The 23,467-nt window shown below is 38.2% G+C and overlaps 1 protein-coding gene across 9 annotated transcripts in view; it reads left to right on the top strand.

The window, feature by feature from the left end:
* The window catches only part of FAM184A (family with sequence similarity 184 member A), a 107,237-nt gene that overhangs the window by 14,263 nt on the left and 69,507 nt on the right, over positions 1-23,467 (top strand). Inside the window, exon 1 of one of the 9 annotated variants that reach the window (XM_041746625.1) lies at positions 9,991-10,014. The exons of 7 other annotated variants lie outside the window; for them this stretch is intronic. In XM_041746625.1, coding sequence (XP_041602559.1) covers positions 10,012-10,014 — 3 coding nt within the window. In that variant the 5' untranslated portion in view covers positions 9,991-10,011. Of the gene's footprint in view, positions 1-9,990; positions 10,015-23,079; positions 23,201-23,467 lie in introns of those variants that run through there. One more of the 9 variants, XM_041746628.1, reaches the window with a different exon arrangement.

The raw sequence follows: 23,467 nt of genomic DNA, 5'->3' as shown, positions 1-23,467 counted from the left end.
AATGACAGTTGGGATAGGAGGGAAATTTGTGAGTCTCATGCCTAAATCTACACTGAATGTGGGTGGTAACTTTGAGGCTGGTTTATTAATATAATGAGGGAGGGGAGTAATAAAGCTAAATAATAGAACAATTTGTCTGACTGTGCCATGTTGCCCTTTTAGAAGACAGCATTAAGTAACTAGGTGAATGCCCAGATCACTTCCAGACCCCAGCATGAGTTAGGTACAGCATAAGACTATGGCTTCTGGTAGAAGAGAATCCGTGTCTTTGGCTGAGAGGGGCAGACATGGAGTTCTGAGAATGTAAGGAGTAGGTTTTATTTGTGGGGGTGGGTCATGGGTGTTTGATCTAATATTTAAATATTGACTCAGATTGCTAGGGGGTGGAAGGCCAGTAGTAGAGGAACCAGGGGATGAAGATGGATACTAGAATTTAGCTTGCAGCCATTCTGCAGTCATATGGCCAAAAAGGTGGAATATATTGTCTAAGAATGCAGAATCTTATTTAAAAATTTTTTTATTAGCAACTAGAAAATTAAAAGTCTTTAATAAGTATTAAACAAGAAACTAGAATTTTTAAGAAAAACGTCATGTATTTGTGAATTATTTAATCAAACTGTCTTTTCTAACATTATTAATTTGTTTATATAAAATTTCTGCATAGTTTGTCATCCTTAAAATAAGATGAATAAAAATACCAATATTCTATTTAATAGGTATAGGGGTATATTTTTAGGTTTTACCTTTTTGTTGGTTGATACTTAAATCTGAAAATCACATTTTATAAAATCTAAGCCTCTTTTAGAAAACTAACATTGAAGTTATTTAGCAAAAGAAGAGATATTGTGCCAAATATAGCCTCAGGAATTAACATGTCTGAGGTATGGAACTTTGCCTATTGTACTTTATTCCTATACGGATAGTCCTGCAGTAGCCATTTTGAGTGTCTAATAAATGCTAGACACTGTGGGCAACAAAAGAAGCCTTGGAACTCATCCTTCAGGAGCTTTCAATTGCACAGATACACATGACAAAACATACCCGACACAAAGCAACATTTGGCAACCCTCTTGATGTTTCATGTTACCTGAGTGAAACTCTGGCCAGATAAGTAAGAGCCTTCTGAGTTCTTCATTTCCTCTGCTGAGCACACCTGCTTCTACCTGGGGGAGGAACTGAGAGGACCGTTGGTGTGATTGTAGGTAATGCCCAAAGGCTGAGGGCTTATAGCAGGCTAATCTCATGCATATCTGGTTACAGTTTCTTGGAAGGACCATATCAAGAAGCAAAACAAACCAAAGAGTGTATTGTGCAGTACTGTGTGTCAGACACTGTGTTAAGCACTTTACATGTATCATGTTGTTTCACCATTATAACTTCACAAACTAGATAGTATTCTCCTCACTTTATAGGAAAAAACCCTAAAGTTTAGAGATGTTTAAAGTAATTTTCTCATAGGCAGTTATGAGGAAGGCTAAGCTTGGTCACCTGTCTCTAACATACTTGGAATTCTGTGTAAAATCTCTAGCCTGCTTTGTTCAAAATGGTTAAGACCAGAGCACATCTGGAAACTTCACGCCAGCTCATTCTATCTGTCTTACCTCATATCTCTGTGTAAGGTTGCACATGCAACCTGGGTCCGGCTGCAAATGCAGGTCTGTGGCTCATCTAGCTTATCCTCAGGGTTCCTTCCTTCCCTTGTGTGCTTAGGTTTTTTATACTTCCTCTCTAGAACTCTTGATCCCTGCTGAACAGACTTCTCTGCAGCCACATCTCCATCAAATACTGTCTGCTTATTTTAATTGAAAACCTGGCTCCTTCCCCAGGATATTGCTTTTTTTTTTTACTGCCTGCGTAGGTGACCCCTACTCATTTTCACGCACTGCACCAACCAGATGTCCTAGAGACAACATCTTTCTTCTAGCTGTCATTGCAATCTATAAACCATTACTCCTAGACTTTTCAGGAAATACTAATCTTGAGATTTAGGCCAACTGTTTCTTCCTCTTGTGCCTCTCTCTTGCTTCCCATGCTCAACAGAGAGTCGCTGTCCATGGGTGGCCTGTCTGACATTCTAGTCTCACAGTTCTTGACCTTGCAGATTTTGTGATCTTTACCTTTATTCAAGCTACTCATACATGTTTCCCCCTCAGTGTTAAACTCCAGAATGATGATATGGAAGATACTCTAAATATTTGTTGACTAAATCAGTGAACTTCTTAACCTTTCATCTCCCTTCCTTTCTCACATTTTACCCATTCTTCAGCCTCTCAAGTTTTTTTTATCTATTCATTTTCTTCCTATCATAAGCCCTTCCTTTCTTCACTTCGTTTTTTATCTGTCCTAGACTCCTTGCACTATTACTGCAGCCACTGTCTTGCCCAGTGTTTTTCCACTACACTTTCCAGACCAGCAAGAGGATAATATTGGCCAGATGTGCAGCGTGTTCCCACTAGCATACATATGTCAGTAAGAAAGCAGAATGTCCTTGCAGACACCTCTAGAGTGGACACTGGTGGGAATACTTACATGTGAGTGAGTTCCAGGGGAGGGATGTAACTGGGATGATAATATCTGTTTTGTTTTTTAAAGATTTTATATGGGGATCCCTGGGTGGCTCAGTGGTTTAGCGCCTGCCTTTGGCCCAGGGTGCGATCCTGGAGACCCGGGATCGAGTCCCACGTCAGGCTCCTGGCATGGAGCCTGCTTCTCCCTCTGCCTGTGTCTCTGCCTCTCTCTCTCACTGTGTTCCTATCATAAAAAAAAAAAAAAAAAAAAAAAGTGACTAAACACCTAGAAACAACAGGACTAAGTTTTTTTCTGCCAAATAGTTACAAAGATTCATAAAGAAAATGAAGTTCTGTCAGGAAAATAGAGAGATTGATTTTTTATGCTATGATTTGTGAGTGACCAATCTGTACTTATTAAATAGGTTATAAAATAAACTGTTTTTATAAAAATGCAATGGTTTGGGATCCCTGGGTGGCTCAGCGGTTGAGCGTCTGCCTTCAGCCTAGGGCTGAAGGGATCAAGTCCCGCGTCGGGCTCCCTGCATGGAGCCTGCTTTTCCCTCTGTCTGTGTCTCTGCCTCTCTCTCGCTCTGTCATGAATAAATAAATAAAATCTTAAAAAAAAGTTTTTTTAAATTCAGTGGTTTGAAGAGTTTATATTAAGATTATATATTAAGCAAGAATAGCCTTTTAATTAAACAGTAAAATTTTCTGGCAAAATAAGACTCCTGGATGAGAGTAGATATATAGAATTCGATATAGCTAATGCATTAATAAAGCATATATAATGGTAAAATGTGAAGTACTGGTATAGTGCTTTGTGATAAGTGCTGAATAATTCTTATGCCTGACAGAATGTTTACTTATCATGGTTATAGTTGGGTGCACAACATCTTGCTTCAAGTAATTATATATTTAGTCATGACCCAATTCAAACATAGGTTGCAATAAAGGGTGAAAAAGACCGAAATAATTCCAATAAGTGGAGAGAATGTTAGAAACAAGCTTTTAAAACAAGCTGGAAATCAAACCCTAGGAAATGACTTTTTTTGGATATGATAGTTTCTAAACTTAAACTGTCAAAATAAATGGGGAAATTAACAAAATTGGCAAAAAGAAATTGGGAATGAAAGTTTCAGTGAAGTGAAAGGGAAGAAAAATGTGAAATACAGCCTCTAAGGTGAGAGGATGGGCTTGTTAACCCGCATACACATTCCAGTTACCTGTTGCTTCCTTGGTTTTCCATTGCTGCCATTCACACCACCCAAAAATCTTGCAAAAAAAACAACCACCATTTTATTCTCACAAATTCTTGGGTCAAGAATTCAGAGACAGCGGGGCTGGTTTGTCTGCTCCACGATGTCTGGGTTTTTACATGGGAAGCCTGGAATGGATGGGCGTGATTTGTTCAGCTGGGAGTTGAAGCAACTGGGGTTGGAGAATCTATTTGCAAGATGATCCTTCTTCCTCTGGTGACTTGAAGTTGGGTGCAGCTGGGGCAGTTGACCAGAGGACCTATATGCCCTCTCCATGTAGCTTTAGTTTTTCACAGCATGGCAGCATCTGGAAACCGAGCTTTCCAGAGACTGAAAAAGAAGCTGCCAGGCTTCTACTGATCTAGGCTTGGAAATCATTATCACTTTTGCCACATTCTGTTGGCTATGAGTGAATCATTATGGCCAGCCTAGTTTTGAGAGACTTGGACTCCTTGTTGGGGGATTGGCAAGGTCATATTGCAGAATTGCAGGTGAGGTAGGAAATATTGTGACCAATTTGGGAAAACACAATCTGCTAAAATGTATACTTTCTGGGAATGGAAAAAATTAACCCACATTTATAGCTTTTTCAGAGATTATCTACAGACTTTTAAGAGAATAAAAAATAGAGATGGTAACCTAATATAAATTATTAGGAAAGAGCTCTTCTTGCCATTTGAACACAAATATAGAATCCTCAGATTAGTAGAGACACTAACCTGTAGCATTTTAAAAAGGCATTATTAGATTTATGGTAATATGTGGTAATAAGAAAGGCTTTTTTATTATAAGCATAGCAGAGAGTTAGTTAGAGCTTACACTATATGTTGGCATGCACTTTGGATATTGTCACTCCTTAACTACTTGTCAGTTTTCTGCCTACTGGGACAATACGGTAGAGGACCATAATTTGAAGACTTTTTGAGAGGTTAGACTTGAGATCTTTGAGATTTTGGATCTTTGTCTCAGTGGTAATAGTGCATGTGTATTTTATTGGGCAGCAGCCTTTACTGGTTTCAAGTTATGCTACATTAATTTTTAACCATATTTTGGAATGAAGTTCTCAATCTGGCTAAGCTCTTTTTTCTATCCTCTTAGCCCTTTTGAGAAGGGGGCAGATGGTAACAGAAGTAGTGGCTGTGTCAGGAAGAAACCCAAATCTTTAGCACATTGGTTAGTGCCCCCCCAGACCAGACTTAGGTAGGACATAGTCCTATCTAGGAGGATTTAAGGGGGTTAATGATCTTGTGGTTTGAATATGGAATATTTATGATAGTTTTTTGTCTCTTGGCTTCCTTTTATCACAATGTCAACGCTCAGCATGTGTGAGTGCCCAAGTTTCATCACTTTGGAAAGGAAGGAAGTTCTTAGTAGATCATATGAATAGCATCAGTTTGGGAGATATTTGAAGATTTTTGTGATGGAGCTTATAAATTAACTGCACAGTAGAACTGTGGTTCAGTAGCCATTTAACTTTGAAACCCAATGCCAGCTGATGCCCTTGAGTAAGACCAGGGATATATTCTGGAAAGCATAAAATGTTGCTGTGGACAGTAGAACCCTAAATTAATTTCAGGAAGCTTCTGTCCATTTTATCTCTTAAGATTGTCATTTGTACCTGGATGTCTGCCATCACCTCAAATGCCACATGTCCAAAATTGAATTAATCATCTTCTCCATCAGACCTCTCCCACATGCCAAAGAATAAAGAAATAAACCAAAAAACCTAGTTTCCTTTCTCAACTGTCGCAATGCTGTCTGACCCTACTCTTCTTTTAGAGTGGAACTTTGGAATTAAGTTTTCTTCTTTTTTCTTGCATTTTTGTTTCTCTGATATATTTTTTAGATTTTCCATTTCATTTGCCTTTGCCCCAGGCAGGAATCCATGTAGGCCTTGTTTTGTAGTCTCCTGACTTTAGTAATCTCCCCATTTCAATTTGTCTTGTTTAGTGCTGTTTTACTATTAACAAGCTTAACCCACACACAAGTACTTATTGTCTCTTTTGTTTACTGGACCAAATCTAAATTCTTCTGCATGAATTTTGCTTCTCTGTTTGTGGGGTAAGGGGATTCTACAGCTTAAGCATCTCTACTGGGGTTCTGCAGAGAAACAGAGCCAATAGACTGTGTGTGTATGTGTATATACCCTATGTAAGCAAACCAGAATCTAAGCCTGTAAAGTCTCAAGGTTATGCAATCTAAACCTAAGGACACCCAATCACGAAGAGCCAACTAGGGTTTAAGTTGTAACCAATCAGGTAATTGCTTTGCTTTGCTTCTACCTCTTCTCTATAAAAGTCTCTCCCCTAACTCCTGCCGGTGCAATGCTCCTAATCACTTTTGGTTTGGTACTGCCCGATTTAAGTTTTGCTAAAATAAACTCTTAAAATTTTAAATATGCCTCAGCTTATCTTTTAGCAATATATGTTAGGAAATATCAGTATGATTTATTAGGAAGTATTGGCTCACATGATTATGGAGGCTGAGAAGTCCCAAGATCTGTATAGTCCAAAAGCTGGAGACCCAGGGGAGCTAATGATGTAGTTCTAATCCCAGGGCAGGAGAACACCAACGTTCCAGCTCAAACAGGACTAAAGTTCTCTCTTAGCCGTTTTTATTCTATTTGGGTTTTCATTTTGATTGATGAAGCAGTCTGCTTTACTCAGGCTACCAATTCAGATGTTAATCTCATGCAGAAACATCGTCACTGACACACCCAGAATAATGTTTGACCATTTACCTGGGAACACCATGTTCCAGTCAAGTTGACACAAAAAACTCACCATCACAGTCTTCAATTGGAAAGGTTTTCTTCCCTCATTGCTTTTACTCACAAATCAAATGGCAGACAGACAGCAGACTATAGTGAGAAACTGGGGAATAGAGAAAGAGAATGGAATAACATTGAATAGTGCCAAGGACAAAGGGTAGGTGAAGGACTAGGTCTGCAGGGCTTGTTGCCTATGCATATTAGGAAGGAAGGATGTGGAGAGGACTAGAGGGGGAGAGAGGAGCCTGGAGTCAAAGGGAGAGGGGGTTTAGAATATGGAAAAATTGAGAAGGATTTTGGAAATGTGGAACGTGAGACTAGGAAACAGAAGAGGGAATTGAGAGAAAGGGAAAAGCTAAAGTCTACAGAGGTGGAGCTGACAGAGGCTGCTGGAATGAGGGAAAGGCTGTGTGAAGGAACGCTCAGTATGTGTTGTCCAGGTGGGAGCAGGAACATGATAAGGACCAGACCTCAGAGATGAAGTAGAGACTGTAGGCTTTGTAGGAGGAAGAAGAGAGTAGGCTAATAGACAAAGAGCATGGCTTTTTGGGTGATAACCAAGACATACAAATAATTAGTTGCCATCACAAGTCATTAGGGAAATGCAAATCAAAACTACAGTGAGATCACCTGCTAAGACAGTTATAATAATTTTTTTAAAATGGAAAGTAAAGTGTGGGCAAAGATGTGCAGAAACTGGAGCCTTACATAGTGCTTATAGGATTGAAAAATGATGCACCATTTTGGAAAATAGTTTTTCAGTAGGTTAATGTAGAGTTACCACATGACCCATCAATTCTATTCTTAGGTATATACCCAAGAAAATAGAAAATATGTCCACACAGAAATTTGTACATGAATGCTCATAGCAATATTACTGATATGATAAGAGCTAAAAAGTATAAACATCCCAAATGTCTATCAGTTGAAATGGGTGAACAAAATGCCACATGCCCATACAGTGGAATATTATTTGGCCATAAAAAGGAATGAGGTACTGATCCATGCCAAAACACTGATGAACCTTGAAAACATTTAAGTGAAAGAAGCCCAACACAAAAGGCTATATATTATTGTATGATTTCCTTTCTCTGAAATGTCCAGAATGGGCAAATCCAGAGATAGAAAGTAGATTAGCTATTGCCAGGGGTCGGGGGGGAGCAAGAGTAACTACTGATGGATATAGTTTCTTTTAAGGTGATGAAGATGTTCTGGAATTAGATAGTGGTAATGGTTGTACAACCTTGTGAACTTACTCGAAACAATTGGATTTATACCTTAAAAGGATGAATTTTATATAGTATGTGAATTATATCTTAAAGCTGTTATTTTTTTAAGTTGCAATGTTTAGTTACTTAAGGCTCAATAAGAGCATTTTTTGAGCATAGGACCCATAAGATAAGAAATCTATGTGAATTTCTCCTGCCTTAATTTTTTTCTAAGCAATAATATATGACTTCACAGATATGATGAGCTACTTGCATTATTCCAGTGACTGTTAAGTAAACGTATTGATTCCTTAGTCATCTCTTATGCCACACTTTGGGTAAATCTGGATCATTGCATGCAGTTGCCGAGCTAGCATGCTTTATTCCATTGTAATTCACTCATTTACTTTGGCTTCCCTTTCAGGGTTACATACAGTATTTTCTTTAAAAAACATTCTGTTTAAAAAAGTGGAGATGTGTTTGTAAAGGAATATGTGTTTTGTTTGTTTTTGGTCACTAAATTAAATATGAATTTTTTTTTCTGTAAAGAATTTGAATATTGACAACTATAAAGCTCTTTCCTAGAATTTCATTACCTTTCTTAATTTCAGATCCTTTTAGAATGGCACTGAGATTTTCTCAGTAGGGTGAGCATCATCATATTCGTCTCATTATACTATGTGTATTTGGTGGCAGGTGGTACTCCTCTTTTTTCCACTTAATCCCTCCCCTTGATGGGTGTGTTGGTAGCCATCAGAAAGGTAGTGGGGAATGAGCATAGAGTTTTAAAAGGCCACTTGGTGATTCTTACACTGCAACCTACTTCCTAAATCAAAGTAAGAATGTGTGCCGCAGTGATCAAAAGTTATTAATGTGAATGTAATATCCCCTTGGTTGTTGGGCAGAAAAATGGTTAGGGAAAAATAGCCTTAGAAAAGGCTAGAGAAATTTGGAATGGTGTGTTTTCTGCTCTGCTGGGAAAGTAGAAGCTAAGGACAACTGTGGACTGGGAGTCAGAGGCTCCTAGATTCTGTTGCCATTCCAGCCCAGTCTGCTGAACAAAGAGGGGATGAGGTTGGATGGCAGAGGGGCGGGGCATGTGAGTAATCTCCCTTAGTAGGTGCTGTCAGGTCCCCTGTAACTTCAGCAGGTCTGAGCCCTGCTTGAAGATGAATGAAGGGACCTCTGGGTGGCTCAACAGTTGAGTATCTGCCTTTGGGTCAGGTCATGATCCTGGAGTCCTGGGATCGAGTCTTGCATCAGGCTCCCCGCACTGCTTCTCCCTCTGCCTGTGTCTCTGTCTCTCTCTCTGTCTCTCATGAATAAATAAAATCTTTAAAAAAAGAAGATAGAATGAAATCTGTAATCTGTAGAGGTACCTAACCTCCCTAACAGATGGAACACCTGGGAGGGGCTCTCTCTCCTCCCACTTTGAATCAACCACCAGATTCCCTGGCTGTGTATGACTTCCTAAATAGCTCTGAACAATCCGATATCCTCTCTCCTTGCCAAGGTTTGTGTTAAGAACTTCAGGTGGTTTCCTGAGTTATTTTGATGCATTTTGACTGTTTTTTAGTCTTACCCCCATCTAATGTATCCTCCACAGTGGTCAGAATTTTATTTTCTAAAATGCAAGTTATTTTTCTGCTTAAAATCCTACACTGAATCTCCCGTTACTTACAAAGAAAGGCATATTTATTGAATTTCTTCAAAGATACTAGTACCTTGACTTTTGATTGATTAATTATATTGGGGTTCTTTAAGAAACTCAATATATAGAAATTCAGGTTCCCCATGAGTTTTGCACGCATTGCCTCTCAACACAGCCTGTGCACTACTGGTCTTTTTCAGCTAGTGCTGCTTCCTCTTTTGTCCCTGGTAGTATGTTTGTTGATTCATTTGAGGAAAATGACTTAGGTCAGGAATGGGTACCAGATCAGGTACAACTTTGAAGGTCACAAAAAAGATTCTTTTTCTGTATTTGTGTGATGGAAAATTATTAGAGCATTGTTAGAGTGACTTCAACTCTGTGAAAGGTTCAAGAAAACATGATTTTGTAGGTGTAGCTCATTTCCTTTTAACACAGTAATATTCCACTGTCTAGGCGTATTGCAGTTTATCCATTCACCTACTGCAGTATAACTTGGTTGCTTCCAAATCTTGGCAGTTATAAATAAAGCTGCTATATACGTAACATATGCATGTTTTTGTGTGGCCGTATCTTCAATTCTTTTGGGTAAATACTGAAGAACAAGTTGCTGGATCATATGGTAAGAGGACCTTTAGTTTTGAAAGAAACTGCTAAACTTTTTTTTTTAATATAGTTGACACACCATGTTATTATATTCAAGTGTGCACCATAGTGATTCCACAAGTCTGTGCTAAATTTTAGTTTAACTCAGTTTATACTAAACTATATCAAGTTTATACTAAGTGTGTACTAAGTCTGTATTGCCTTTAAAGTAGCTATTCCATACTTCATTCCTACCAGCAATGAATGAGAGTTCCTATTGATCTGCATCCTCACCAGCATTTGATGTTATTGGTGTTGTGGATTTTGGCCATTTTAACATGTGTGTGTTGTGAAATCTCCTTATTTAATTTGCAACTGCCAAATGTCATGTGATGTTGAGCATCTTTTCCTATGTTTATTTACTTCCCGCATATCTTCTTTGGTGAGGTATCTGTCCAGATCTTTTGCCCATTTTTAAATCCTGTTATTCATTTTCTTATTGTTTCTTATGAGTTCTTTGATAGCCACCCTTTACCAGGTACATTTTTTAAAATATTGTCTCCCAGTTCATAGCTTGTTAGATTTTTCACTGAATCATCTGCTTTTAATCCCAGGCCTCATCCCTGCCCCCTTTGTGCCCAGTGTTCCCCAGCCTAGAACTGTTCCAACTCACTTTTCCCAGTTTGCTTCCCTTCAGTATTTTACCAGTGTAGGGAAGACTTAACTCTTTGTCTGCTTGATGCTGTATGTGGTATTTTGTGCTCTGTAGTTTGACACTGAGTATATATTATCTAAAATTGTCTGCCGTTATTTTATGTATGTTTTATTTTGAGTGGTTCTATTTAAGTAAGATTAAGTAGGAACATGTTTTCTTTGCCAGAATGCATATAAAAATGTATTGCGCACATAAGAAGGTATTCAGTGAAAGTCTGTTGATTTTTAAAAATTTAATTCAGTTAGCCAACATATAGTACATCATTAGTTTCAGAAGTAGTTTTCAATAATTCATCAGTTGTGTATAATATCCAGTGCTTATCTTATCACGTGCCCTCCTTAATGCCCATCACCCAGTTACCCCATCCCCCCAGCTACCTCCCCTTCTGCAACCCTCAGTTTGTTTCCCAGGATTAAGAGTCTCTCGCGGTTTGTCTGTCTGATTTTTTTCCCCATTCAGTTTTCTCTCCCTTCCCTTATGGTTCTCTGCACTATTTTTTGTATTCCCCATATGAGTGAAACCATATAGTGTTTGTCCTTTTCCGATTGACTTACTTCACTCAGCATCATACCCTCCAGTTCCATCCCCGTTGAACCAAATGGTGGGTATTTGTCATTTCTAATGGCTGAGTAATATTCCATTGTATACACAGACCACATCTTCTTTATCCATTCATCTGTTGAAGGACATCTTGGCTTCTTCCACAGTTTGGCTATTATGGACATTGCTGCTATGAACATTAGGGTGCAGGTGCCCTTCATTGCATCTATATCTTTGGGGTATATACCCAACCGTGCAATTACTGGGTGGTAAGGTAGCTCTATTTTTAACTTCTTGAGGAACCTCCATACTGTTTGTTGATTTTTAAGGTTTTTTTTTTTTTTTTTTTTTGGTTAAAATTCAGTACCACAGAGCCAGTTGCTCAAACCCTAAATAATAAACCTATAATAGGATTTTTGTTTGCTATTTCAGAGTCAAGTTAAATCTTCTGGGGAAACAGATGTATTCTACATTGCTATAGAGGAAAATATGTCCAATGTTTCTAGACTTTATGAATAATTTTAAAGACTTTACCAACAATTATAGATATCATAGAGAACAAACCAATCTCTAAATGTAATTCTTTCTCAAAGCAATTGGGCTTTAAAGCTTCTTTTAAATTAGGGTTTTATAGTGCCCTTGGCTTAAATAAACCCAAATGAGCTTTTTTTGTTAACTGCCTTGTAAATGTTTCATTTTTGACATAAGTCTATTGATGGAATTAATTTGATTACATAATGTATAAAGAACAGCCTTTATTTTTCTATCTAACTTAAAAGAACCCAGACCAAGGAGAGAAAAAAACACGGAAGTGATTCATTGCCAGGACTAAATTACTTTATGGATAGGTCACATTGTTCCCTTTCTATTCACCTTCAACTCCAGATCTTCAGTTTATCTCCCCAGTTCTACAGCATTAAGTGGCAAATGCTATGTGGCTGAATATTTTGTGAGAATATGGGTTAAGAGGGTTTACATCTCACATATTATAAAGGCTTGTTAGGATCCTTTCTAAATACGCCGCAGCCTGCTTGTCTCTTCACCACTCTCACAGACTCTTAGAAGAATCCCCTCCATAGTTATGAGCAGTTCAAGCCTGGCCTTTGGCTTACAAACTCCACTCAGGAAAAGAAAGGACAAGTAGCCCACAGGAACAGTTACTCTTCAGACAATCCCCCTTGAGAGGCTTGCCACACATAGAATGGTTTTTCGTAGGCACTAAACATTTTGTAAAGAAAATTAAATTCATTTTGTAATTTACTCATTTCTGAATGGCTTTAAACTTACTAGGGCATCATAAAGGGGGGACAGTGCGTTGGAAAAGAGCAGGGGGAGGGGAAGAATTATATTAGAAAAGCAGACTGATAAATGTGCCCTCGTATTGTGGTATTAGTTACCCATAAAACTAATGGGATGGGTTGAGAAAACACAACATAAAATTTCCACAAAGAGAGGAACTTGACATAATTCTATAAAAATCTTTATCATATGTATTCTACAAGACAACCTTAGACTGATCTGTTAAATGTTAATGTCTTGGGGGGGAAAAGGCTTAGTTTTGCTTTTTGTCTTCTCTACATTAAACAAGACTGAGGTAATATGACAGCTTGGTATAATATGAAATCCTTGATTGAATCTGCATGAGTATAGAAACGCTGCTATAAATTTCACTATTGGAATAATTTGTAAGCTTGAATTCAGGCTGTATATTAGATAATTTTCCACTAGGTTAAATTTCTTGGGTGTGATAGTAGAGTTGCCTTTGATCTTGGAAAATATATACTAAACATTTAAAGGTGATTAGTCCTGATATTAGCAGCCTATTTTGAGACAGTTTAAAGAAAAAAAACCTGTGTGGGGTGTGTGTGTGCATGTGCACACCATGCTTCTGTACACACAAGCAAGTGCACATGCTTGGTGATGAGTTAGGGATTTTCTCTTTCAAATATTTATTTTACACTATGTGATGTTCTGTGTGTTTTGCTTCTTGCTGTTTTTTTTCTTTGGGAGGCATACTCATTTGTGACTTCCTGGTTTTATTTTTTTCCTTTTATCCATTCTGCTACATGGAGCTACTTGGGACTAGTTCTTGAATTGAGTTCTATAAAGCTGTGGTTTATTATTGAGTTTTTTTTAAGCTGTTCTTACATTGCAATGATTAAGCCTGTAATGTAGGCAGTGAAAATACATGCTATTATTGATTTCCCAATAGAATAAGTAAGAAAATATGGATGGATTTGTACAATTTCATCACCTCTAAAAGAAAAAAAAATAAAGATTTTACTTATTTATTTATTTGAGATAGAGAAAGAGAAAGAGAGAGTGGGAAGGGTAAGGAGACAGGAAGAAACAGACTCCCTGCTGAACAGGGATCCCAATGTGGGGCTCAGTCCCAGGATCTGGGGATCATGACCTGAGCCAAAGGCAGATGCTTAACTGACTGAGCCACCCGGGTGTCCCTAAAAGAAAAAGGTTTTTTTTTAATTGAAGTATAATTAACATGTCATATTAGTTACAGGTGTACAATATATTGATTCCACAATTCTGTACATTACTTGGCGCTCACCACAAGTATAGTTACCACCTGTTACCATATAATAATTTTGTAATATTACTGACTATATGTCCTAGGCTGTACTTTACAAATCCATGGCTTATTTTATAACTAAGTTTGTACCTCTTAATCCCCTTTATTTTGCCTATCCACCTAACACTCTACCCTCTGGCAGCCACCAACTTGTTCTCTGTATTAGAAGTCTGGTGGTGTTTTGTGTGTGTGTGTTTTTTTTTTTTTTTAAGATTTTACTGATTTATTTTAGAGAGCGAGCATGAGAGCACATGTGTGGATGGGGGGAGGGGGAGAATCTCAAGCCGACCTCACACTCAGCACAGAGCCCAGTGTAGGGCTCAATCTCACAATCCTATGATCATGACCTGATCCGAAATCAAGGGTCAGATACTCCTCTGCCTGAGCCACCCAGGCACCCCAAGAGTCTGTTTTTTTTGTGTTTGTTCATTCATTTATTTGTTTATTTTTTTAATATTAATTTTTATTAATAAGATTTTATTTTTTAAGTAATCTTACACCCAACTTGTGACTTGAATCCGCAATCCCGACATGATGAGTCACATGCTTTACCAATTGAACCAGCCGGATGCCCCCATTTGTTTTGTTTTTTATTTATTTTTTAAAGATTTTCTTTATTTGACAGAGAGAGAAGGAGAGCAGCAGAGGGAGAGGGAGAAGTAAGCTCTCTGTTGAGCAGGGAGCCTGACGCAGGGCTCAATCCCAGGACCCTGGGATCATGACCTGAGCCAAAGGCAGACGCTTAATGGACTGAGTCACCCAGGTGCCCCTGTTTTGTTTTTTAGATTGCACATTCACTTAAATGAGTGAAATCATACAGTATTTGTCTTTTTCTGTCAGATAATACTCACTAGGTCCATTTATGCTACAAATGGCAAGATCTCCTTTGTTTTTATGGCTGAGTAGTATTCCATTGTATGTATATATCACATCTTGTTTATCCATTCATCTATCATGGATGCTCAGGTTGCTTCTATATGTTGGCTATTGTAAATAATGTTGCAGTAAACGTAGGAGGAGTACATATATCTTTTTGAATTCATGTTTTTGTGTTCTTCAGGTAAATACTCTTTTAATTCCAGTAGTGGAAATAAAAGATCATATGATATTTATATTTTAAAGATTTTTAAAATTTAAATTCAATTTAGTTAACATATAGTGTATTATTAGTTTCAGAAGTAGAATTTAGTGATTCATCACTTACATATAACAACATTCTGTTCATCCTAACAAGTGCCCTCCTTAAATGCCCATTATCCGGTCACCCTATTTCCCGCCCCCCCATCCACCTCCCTCTATTTTTAATTTTTTGGGGGAACCTCTGTACTGTTTTCCACAGTGGCTGCACCAATTTACATTCCCACCAAGAGTGCACAAAGATTCCTTCTTCTCCACATCCTCATCAACACTTATTTCTTGTCTTTTTAATACTAGTCATTCTGACTGGTATAAGGTGATATCTCATTGTGGTTTTTAATTGCATATCCCTGATGATTAGTGATGTTGTGGATCTTTTCCTGTGTCTGTTGGCCATCTGTATGGCTTATTTGGAGAAATATCTATTCAGGTCCTCTGCTTATTTTTTAATTGGATTATTTTCTTTTTTGTTGTTTGTTTGTTGTTGTTTTCTGTTGTTTTATAGACCTGAAATGTCAATTCGGGTCCTTTGCTTATTTTTTAATTGGATTGTTTCTTTAATTTTTTTAAAGATTTTATTTATTTATTTGAGAGACCGCAAGAACCAGAGAGATGAGAGGGAGAAGCCAACTCACTGCTCAACAGAGAGCCCCATGCAGGGCTTGATCATCACCTGACATCGTGACCTGAGCCAAAGGCAGAAGACACTTAACTGATTGAGCTACCCAGGCACCTCTCTATGGGTTCTTTATATATTTTGGTTATTAACCCCTTATTAGATATGTCATTTGCAAATATCATCTCCCAGTCATGGATTGCCTTTTTTCTTTTTGTTAGTGGTTTCCTTTGCTGTGCAAAAGTTGTTAATTTTGGTGTAATCCGAATAGGTTTTTTTTGCTTTTGTTTCCCTTGCCTAAGGAGACATATCTATAAATACCTTTCTAAAGTTGATGTCCAAGAAATTATTTCCTGTTTTATTTTAGGAGTGTCATGGTTTCAGTGTTACATTTAGGCCTTTAATCCATTTTGAGGTTTTTTTTTTTAAAGTAAATGATTGAGTAAATGGTGTAAGAAAGTGGTCTAGTTTCATTCTTTTACATATGGCTGTCCAGTTTTCCCAGCACCATTTATTGAAGAGATTGTCTTTTCCATATTGTATATTTTTGACCCCTTTGTCCTATACTAGTTGACCATATAGGTATGGGTTTATTCCTGGGCTGTCTATCCTGTTGCATTATTCTGTGTGTCTGTTTTTGTGCCAGTACCATACTGGTTTCATTATTGTAGCAGTGAGTGTATCATGAAATCTGGGATTTTGATACCTCTGACTTTGTTCTTCATTCTCAAGTTTGCCCTGGCTATATGGGATTTTTTTATTGTTCTATGCAAATTTAGTATTATTTGTTCTGATTCTATGAAATACTTTTGGTATTTTGATAGGGGTTGCACTGGATCTGTGGATTGCTTTGGGTACCATGGACATTTTAATGATATTCATCCGGTCTGTGAGCATAGTCTACCTTCCCATTTGTTCGCATTATCTTCATTTTCATTTATCAGTGTCTTACAATTTTCAGAGTATAGGTCATTTACCTCCTTAGTTAAATTTACTCCTAGCTATTTTATTCTTGTTGGTACAGTTGTAAATGAAGTTCTTAATTTCTCTTTCAGTTACTTCATTATTAGTATGTAGAAATGCAACAGATTTCTGTGTATTTATTTTGTAGCCTACAACTTTACTGAATGCATATATTAGTCCTAGTAGGTTTCTGGTGGAGCTTCTAGGGCTTTGTATATATGGTACCATGTCATCTGCAAAGAGTGACAGTTTTATTTCTTCCTTATCAATCTGGAGCCTTTTACTTCTTTTTCTCATCTGATTGCTGTGACTAGGACTTTCTAGTACTATGTTAAATAAAAGCGGTAAGAGTGGACATCCTTATCTTGTTACTGACCTTGGAAAAAAGTTCTCAGTTTTCAGTGGTGTATAATTTTTTTAGTGTGTTATTGAATTTGGTTTACTAATATTTTCTTGAGGATATTTGCACCTGTGTTCATCAGAGATACTAGGCTGTAGTTCTCTTCTTTTGTAGTGTCTGTATCTGGTGATGCTATGAGAATAATGCGATCTTGGGATAAAATTGGACCTTCTCTGTTCTCCATTTTTTGGAATAGTTTGAGAAGAATAGGTATTAACTCTTCTGTAAATGCTTGGCAGAATTTACCTATGAAGCCATCTGGTCCTGGACTTTTGTATGTTGGAAATTTTTTAGTTACTAAGTTTGTTTCGTTACTAGTAATTGGTATGTTCAGATTTTCTATTTTTTCCTGGTTCAATTTTGGAAGATTGTATGTTTCTAGGTATTTATCCATTTTTTCTAGATTGTCCAGTTTATTGGCACGTACTTTTTTATAACATTCCTTTACAATCCTTTGTATTTCTGTGGTGTCCGTTTCCTCTGCTGTATCTGATTCATTTATCTTTTTTTCTTGATGAGGCTGGCCATAATTTTATCAGTTTTGTTGATCATTTTGAAGAACTGACTTGGTTTCATTGATCTTTTCAATTGATTTTTTTAGTCTCTATTTCATTTATTTCTGCTCTAATCTTTATTATTTCCTTCCTTCTACTAACTCTGGGCTTTGTCCTTTTTTCTAGCTACTTCAGGATTAAGGTTAGGCTATTTATTTGAGATTTGTTTCTTGAGGTAGGCCTGTAATTTTATAAACCTTCCTCTTAGAACTGCTTTTTGCTGCATCCCAAAGATTTTGGACTGTTGTGCTTTCATTTTCATGTGTTTCCATTATTTTTTGGTCTCCTCTTTGATTTGTTGGTTGACCCATTGGCTGTTTAGTAGCCTGTTGTTTAGCCTTCATATGTTTATGTTCTTTCCAGTTTCTTCTTTTTTGTAATTGATTTCTAGTTTCATATCTTTGTGGTTGGAAAAGATGCTTGATACAATTTCAGTCTTCTTAGATTTATTGCAGCTTGTTTTGTTGCCTAACATGTGATCTATCCTGGAGAATATTCCATGCACACTTAAAAAGAATGTATTCTGCTCTTTGGGGATAGAAAGTTCTGTATGTATCTGTTAGGCACATCTGGTGTAATGTGTCATTCAAAGACACTGCTTCCTTATTGATTTTCTGTCTAGGTGATCTATCCATTGATGTAAATGGACCATCTCTACTATTATTTTATTGCTGTCAATTTCTCCTTGTATGTCTATTATTAATTGCTTTGTATTTAAGTGTTCCTGTCTTCGGTCCATAGACATTTACAGTTGTCATATTCTCTTGTTGGATTGATCCCTTTATCATTATGTAGTGCCTCTCTTTGTCTCTTGCTTACCGTCTTTGTCTTAAAGTCTATTTTGTCTTATATAAGTATTGCCCCCCTGATTTTTGTGTTTGTGTGTGTGCGGTTTTGTTGTTATTGTTGTTTTGCTTCCATTTGCATGGTATATGTTTTTCCATCCCCTCACTTGTAGTCTGTTTCTTTAGGTCTGAAGTAAGTCTTTTGTAGGCAGCATATAGATGGGTCATTTTTGTTTTCTTTTTCTCTTTTTGTAATCCATCAGTCACCCTGTGTTTTGGATTGGAGCATTTCATCTATGTACATTTAATCTTGCTGAGTGGAGTATTCTTGGTTGCAGGTTTTTTCCTTTCAGTACTTGAATATGCTGTTCTTTTCTGGCCTGCAAAGTTTCTGCTGAAAAATAAACTAATAGCCTTAAGGGGTTTCTCTTATATGTAATTGTTTTCTTTTGTTGTTTTAAAATCCCTCTTTATTGTTACCATTTGCCAGTGTAATTATTATAGGTCTTTTTAAGATTTTATTTATTTATTCATGAGACACACACACACACACACACACACACACAGAGGCAGAGACACGGCAGAGGGAGAAGCAGGCTTGGGACTCCAGGATTACATCCTGGGCCGAAGGCATGTGCCAAACCTCTGAGCCCCCCAGGCGTCCCATATTATAGGTCTTTGAGTGGACCTCTTTGGGTTCATCTTGTTAGAGGCTGTCTGTACTTCCTGGACTGGAGGATATCTATTTCCTTTCCCAGATAGGGAAATTTTCAGCTATTGTTTCTTCAGGTAAGTTTTTTTTGCCCTCTTCTTTCTCTCTTCACCTTTTGGGATCCCTTAAAGTGAATGTTATTATGCTTGATACTGTCACTGAGTTGCTTTAACCTGTTTTTACTCTGTATTATTCTTTTTTGTTTTTGCCGTTCAGCTTTGTTGGTTCCCATACCCTGTCTTCCAGAGTGTGGATCTGTTCTTGTGCTTCCTCTAATCTGCTGTTGATTTCCTACAGTGTATTTTTTTTAGTTACTGAATTCTTCCTCTCTGGTTATTTTTTTGTATTTTCTGTCTCTGTGGAAATTCTCACGGAGACCCTCTACTCTTTTCTCAAGTCCACTGAGTATCTTTTATGACCACTACTTTGAGTTATTTATCAGGAATATTGCTTTATCTCCATTTCACTTAGCTCTTTTACTGTGATTTTGTCTCATTCTTTTATTTGGGAAGTATTCCTCTTCTCATTTTGTCTAACTTTCTGTTTGTTTCTGTCTATAAAGGTGGTTAGCTATTTCTTCTGGTCTTGAAAGTAGTGGCTTTGTGTAAAAGAGGTCTTGTGGTATCCTGTAAGGCCATACCCCCTGGTCACCAGAACCAGGTGTTCCACTGAGTATCTCCTGTGTGGGCTGTGTGCCCCCTACTGTTGTGACTGAGCCATGTTTGCCTACTACCCAAGTGGGTGCACTGACCTGCTTTTCCTACTGTGGGCATACTGGGCAGGATTTGGCCCCTGCACAGTTGGAAGGTGGCCTCTCTGAGGTTGCCTAGAGCTCATTGGTGGGAAAGGTGGCTATTTATTTATTTAAAGGAGTCAGGCTATTTATCTACGCTTAGCCTCTATGCCATAACTACAGGCATATATAATAACCGGGCTTCTTCCCTGTGTGGCCAGTTGAGAGGCTCAGCTGCTGGAGCTGCGGACATTCTGGTGTGTGTGGTTCCATCTCCCCCCACTCCTTGAGTAGGAGTGACTTTGGAGTGGCACATGTCCCTGCCGGGGCTGCTTGTGGGGAATAATGGTGCAGAAGCTGCTTTGGAGGATTCCTGCTGAGGTGGATTCACAGGGAATGCAGTGCTAGCAACATAGATGGAGAGTGTTAGCTCTGGGTCCTGCAAGTGTCCAACTATCTTTGCTGGGCGAGGGGAAGAGAAATGGTGCCTGTCAGCACTATTATTCCTGGAGAAATCTGAACATCCCTGCCCCTCCAATGCACGTTCTGAGATTAGTAAATAAATCTTCATGAATACCAGAGGTGCTGTATCTTTGGTCGAGTTAGTTATTATGCCGGCTCCTTAAGGGTAAGGACTCAGTTTCCTATTGCCCTTCAGCTCTCCTGGAGTTAAGCCTGCTGATTTTTAAAAAAATTTATTTATTTGAGAGAGAGAGAGTGAACAGGAGGGTGAAGGAGAGAGAATTTGCAGCAGACTCCAGGCTAAGCACAAAGCCTGATGTGGGGCTTGATCCCACAACCAAGAGATCATGATCTAAGTCAAAACCAAGAGTTAGCACTCAACTGACTGAACTACCCAGGCACTCTTACCTCACTAAATTTCAAAACTCCCAAAGCTGAGGCTCAGTTTTCAAAGCCAGGTGTTATGGGGACTCCTATTCCTACTGCGTGTCCCTAATGCCTAGAGTGCCTAGGATGGGGTCTGATCCTCTTGTTTCTTTGTGCTTGTGGTTGTCCCTCCTGTTTGTAGTTAGTTTCACAAAGGCGTTTGCTTCCCAACAATGTCTTTGCCCCTCCTACCCTTTTCCATGTGCCCTCTCTCTACGATTAGTTGTGGAAGGTCTGTTCTACCAGTCTTCAGGTCATTTTCAAAGTTAGTTGCATATATGCAGTTGTTACATCAGAGTGTCCATGGGAGGAGGTGAGCTCAAGATCCTGAGAAAAAGTTTTAAAAACATTTTATTAACATGCCCTTATATAGTAAGTATTCTAACAATATACCAGCTCCAAAAGGTGAGCCATTTCATAGGAACATTAGATTCCCTAAGGAGGGATGCCTGGGTATCTCAGTGGTTGAGCGTCTGCCCTCAGTTCAGGGCATGATCCTGGGATTAAGTCCTGCATCAGGCTCCCCCCAGGGATACTGCTTCTCCCTCTGCCTATGTCTCTGCCTCTCTCTGTCTCTCATGAATAAACAAATAAATACAATCTTTAAAAAAAAGATTCCCTAAGTAAGCTACCTACAACTCATCAGGTTTGATGATTTGTGGAAATTTTATTTAGAAGGCTGGTTTTGAATATAAATTGTGGTATAAAGCAATAGTCTGTGTTACCTATTCCAGAACAGATAGAATGGAACCTACATGGCAGAGTTCAGTGACCCACTATTTTTGAGAAGTTTGAGAGTTTCTTTTCAGTATTCTTTAACTTTGGTGCCTTAAGGCCCAAAGTAACTTTTTGGTGGGTAACTCAACTGGAAGAACTGAGTGTTTCATAATAAAAACAGAATAATAAAAACATATTCTTCCTTTGTTTAAAATGCATAGGATCTTAAAAAAAAAAAAAAAAACGAATCTGAGATTGCTCCTGTATTACTTTTTAAGTTCCTTTGTGCCTCATATAGTGCTCCCGTACTTGAGGTGAATCCTCCATTCCCCCCTCATCCTCCTCCTTCTCCACCCCCCCCACCCCCCATTGGTATGTCTTCTATCTCTGACATTGATAAGAAAGGGAAAGTGAACACGTTTCCAGTATTTTAAAATAAAAACTAAAGATTGAGACTGGCAGGAAAACAACTGGAAGAGCAGTGATGAGAAGGGTCTGCTCATGGTGCTGTGTGTCTTAGTCTGTCTTCAGTGAGACATACTGGGAAGGCTGGGCCTGGCCCAGCTAACATCAGTAGCATTGTTTATGGCCAACGGAGGGAAGGTGCTGATGGCTCCTATGCTCTATGAAGATGATTTCATCTCCCTGTTATGGAGAAGTATGAAGCCATCTGATAGGAGTTGTCCATCTTCTCTCTCTGCCTAAAATCTCAGTCTTCAGCCTTGCTCTCTTGGGAGGACTTTTTCCTACTCTCAGCCAACACTAGTCTTTCCACCTGTGCCAGGGAAGCCTGACCTGAGACTTTCTCCATGACTTTGGTTCCACAGTTGACCCTTCCTGGTTCACATTTTCAATCCCTCTTTTTTTTTTTTTTAAAAAAAAAAAAAGCACTCCCTGTGGACTCTGCTGCCTCCTTAAGCCATCATCCTAGCTGTCCCTAGTTGTTTCTCTTACCCACAGTTTCTTGGTGTTTTTCTCTACCAATGGACTACCTCCATTCACTTACCACCCACCCACCCACCCACCCACTTTTGCCACTTGTCTTCCAGCTCATCCTTCACCACTCTACCAAACCTCTCTCACAAACCTACTTCTGAGATTTCGATTCTGAATGCAGGGGCTTTGAGTCTTCGTTTTTCTTGATTTTTGTGCAGCCTTCAACACGATCTGCTGTCCGTCCCTCACATCTTAGATCTTGGTCCTCTGCCTATAGTCTGCTCTGATTCATCTCTCCAGGATGTTGCCTCTGTGTGTAGGGTCTTCATCCTCTGCCGCCCCTGAACCCTCCCAGGCATGGTCCTCAGTCCTTTTCACTCTTTCTCAGTAGATTCTCTCCTCTGAATCCCATCGACCCAACAGTTCTAAGTACGTCTGCAGTGTGAGGCATGTCTACCTTTTCTGCTCTGGAACCCATTTTTCCCCTCACAGATTCCTGTGCTTATCCATCTCTGTGCCTTCTGTTCTGATTGAGCATTTGGCTCAGGATTCTCTCTATATAGTTTTCCCCCTTAACATTTTGACTAAATGAAGAGATTCTGGTTTAGATAAAGTAATAAGCCTTTCATTCAGAATAAGGGGAAACCTACCTTACCACTGTCACTCTCACCCCTTGCAAAGATTAATTTTGTATTTCTTCTCCTTTGTATAACTTATTGAAATTTTATTTTGACTAATGGAGTAAATATTTCTTTAAGGTTGGTCTCTTCACCAAGCTGCATGAGAACAAATACCATGTATATGCATCCAGGTCACAGTTGTGTTTACTGTGCCAATTATAGATTTTGGCACATAGCAGGTGCCATATATTTTTGCTGAAGGGAAGAATAAATGAATTGACCACCAAAGATTTGCCAGTAAGCTATCAAACTTTAACAAGGTAATTGGATTTTTTAATTTTTTCTTAAAATACATCTTTTCTTTCTTTTCATAAGTAAAATGAAATGAACTTTTTATAAGTTCTTTTTCATAAGTAAAATGATGAATATTCAGTATTCTTTAAACAATTTATGATTTTTATAAATGTTTTATTTCAGCAATTTTTAAGGAAATTTTCAGGGTATCTGTTGGTATTTAATGAATGTTCCTTTAATTTTCTTTCCATTTTGATATATTTTACTAAAATTAAAGTATTTTAAGTATTCTT

The sequence above is a fragment of the Vulpes lagopus genome, chromosome 2 (assembly GCF_018345385.1).
Source record: "Vulpes lagopus strain Blue_001 chromosome 2, ASM1834538v1, whole genome shotgun sequence".
Classification (NCBI taxonomy): domain Eukaryota; kingdom Metazoa; phylum Chordata; class Mammalia; order Carnivora; family Canidae; genus Vulpes; species Vulpes lagopus.
The sequence above is the reverse complement of the archived record's forward strand: the minus strand, read 5'-3'. Positions and strand labels throughout refer to the sequence as shown.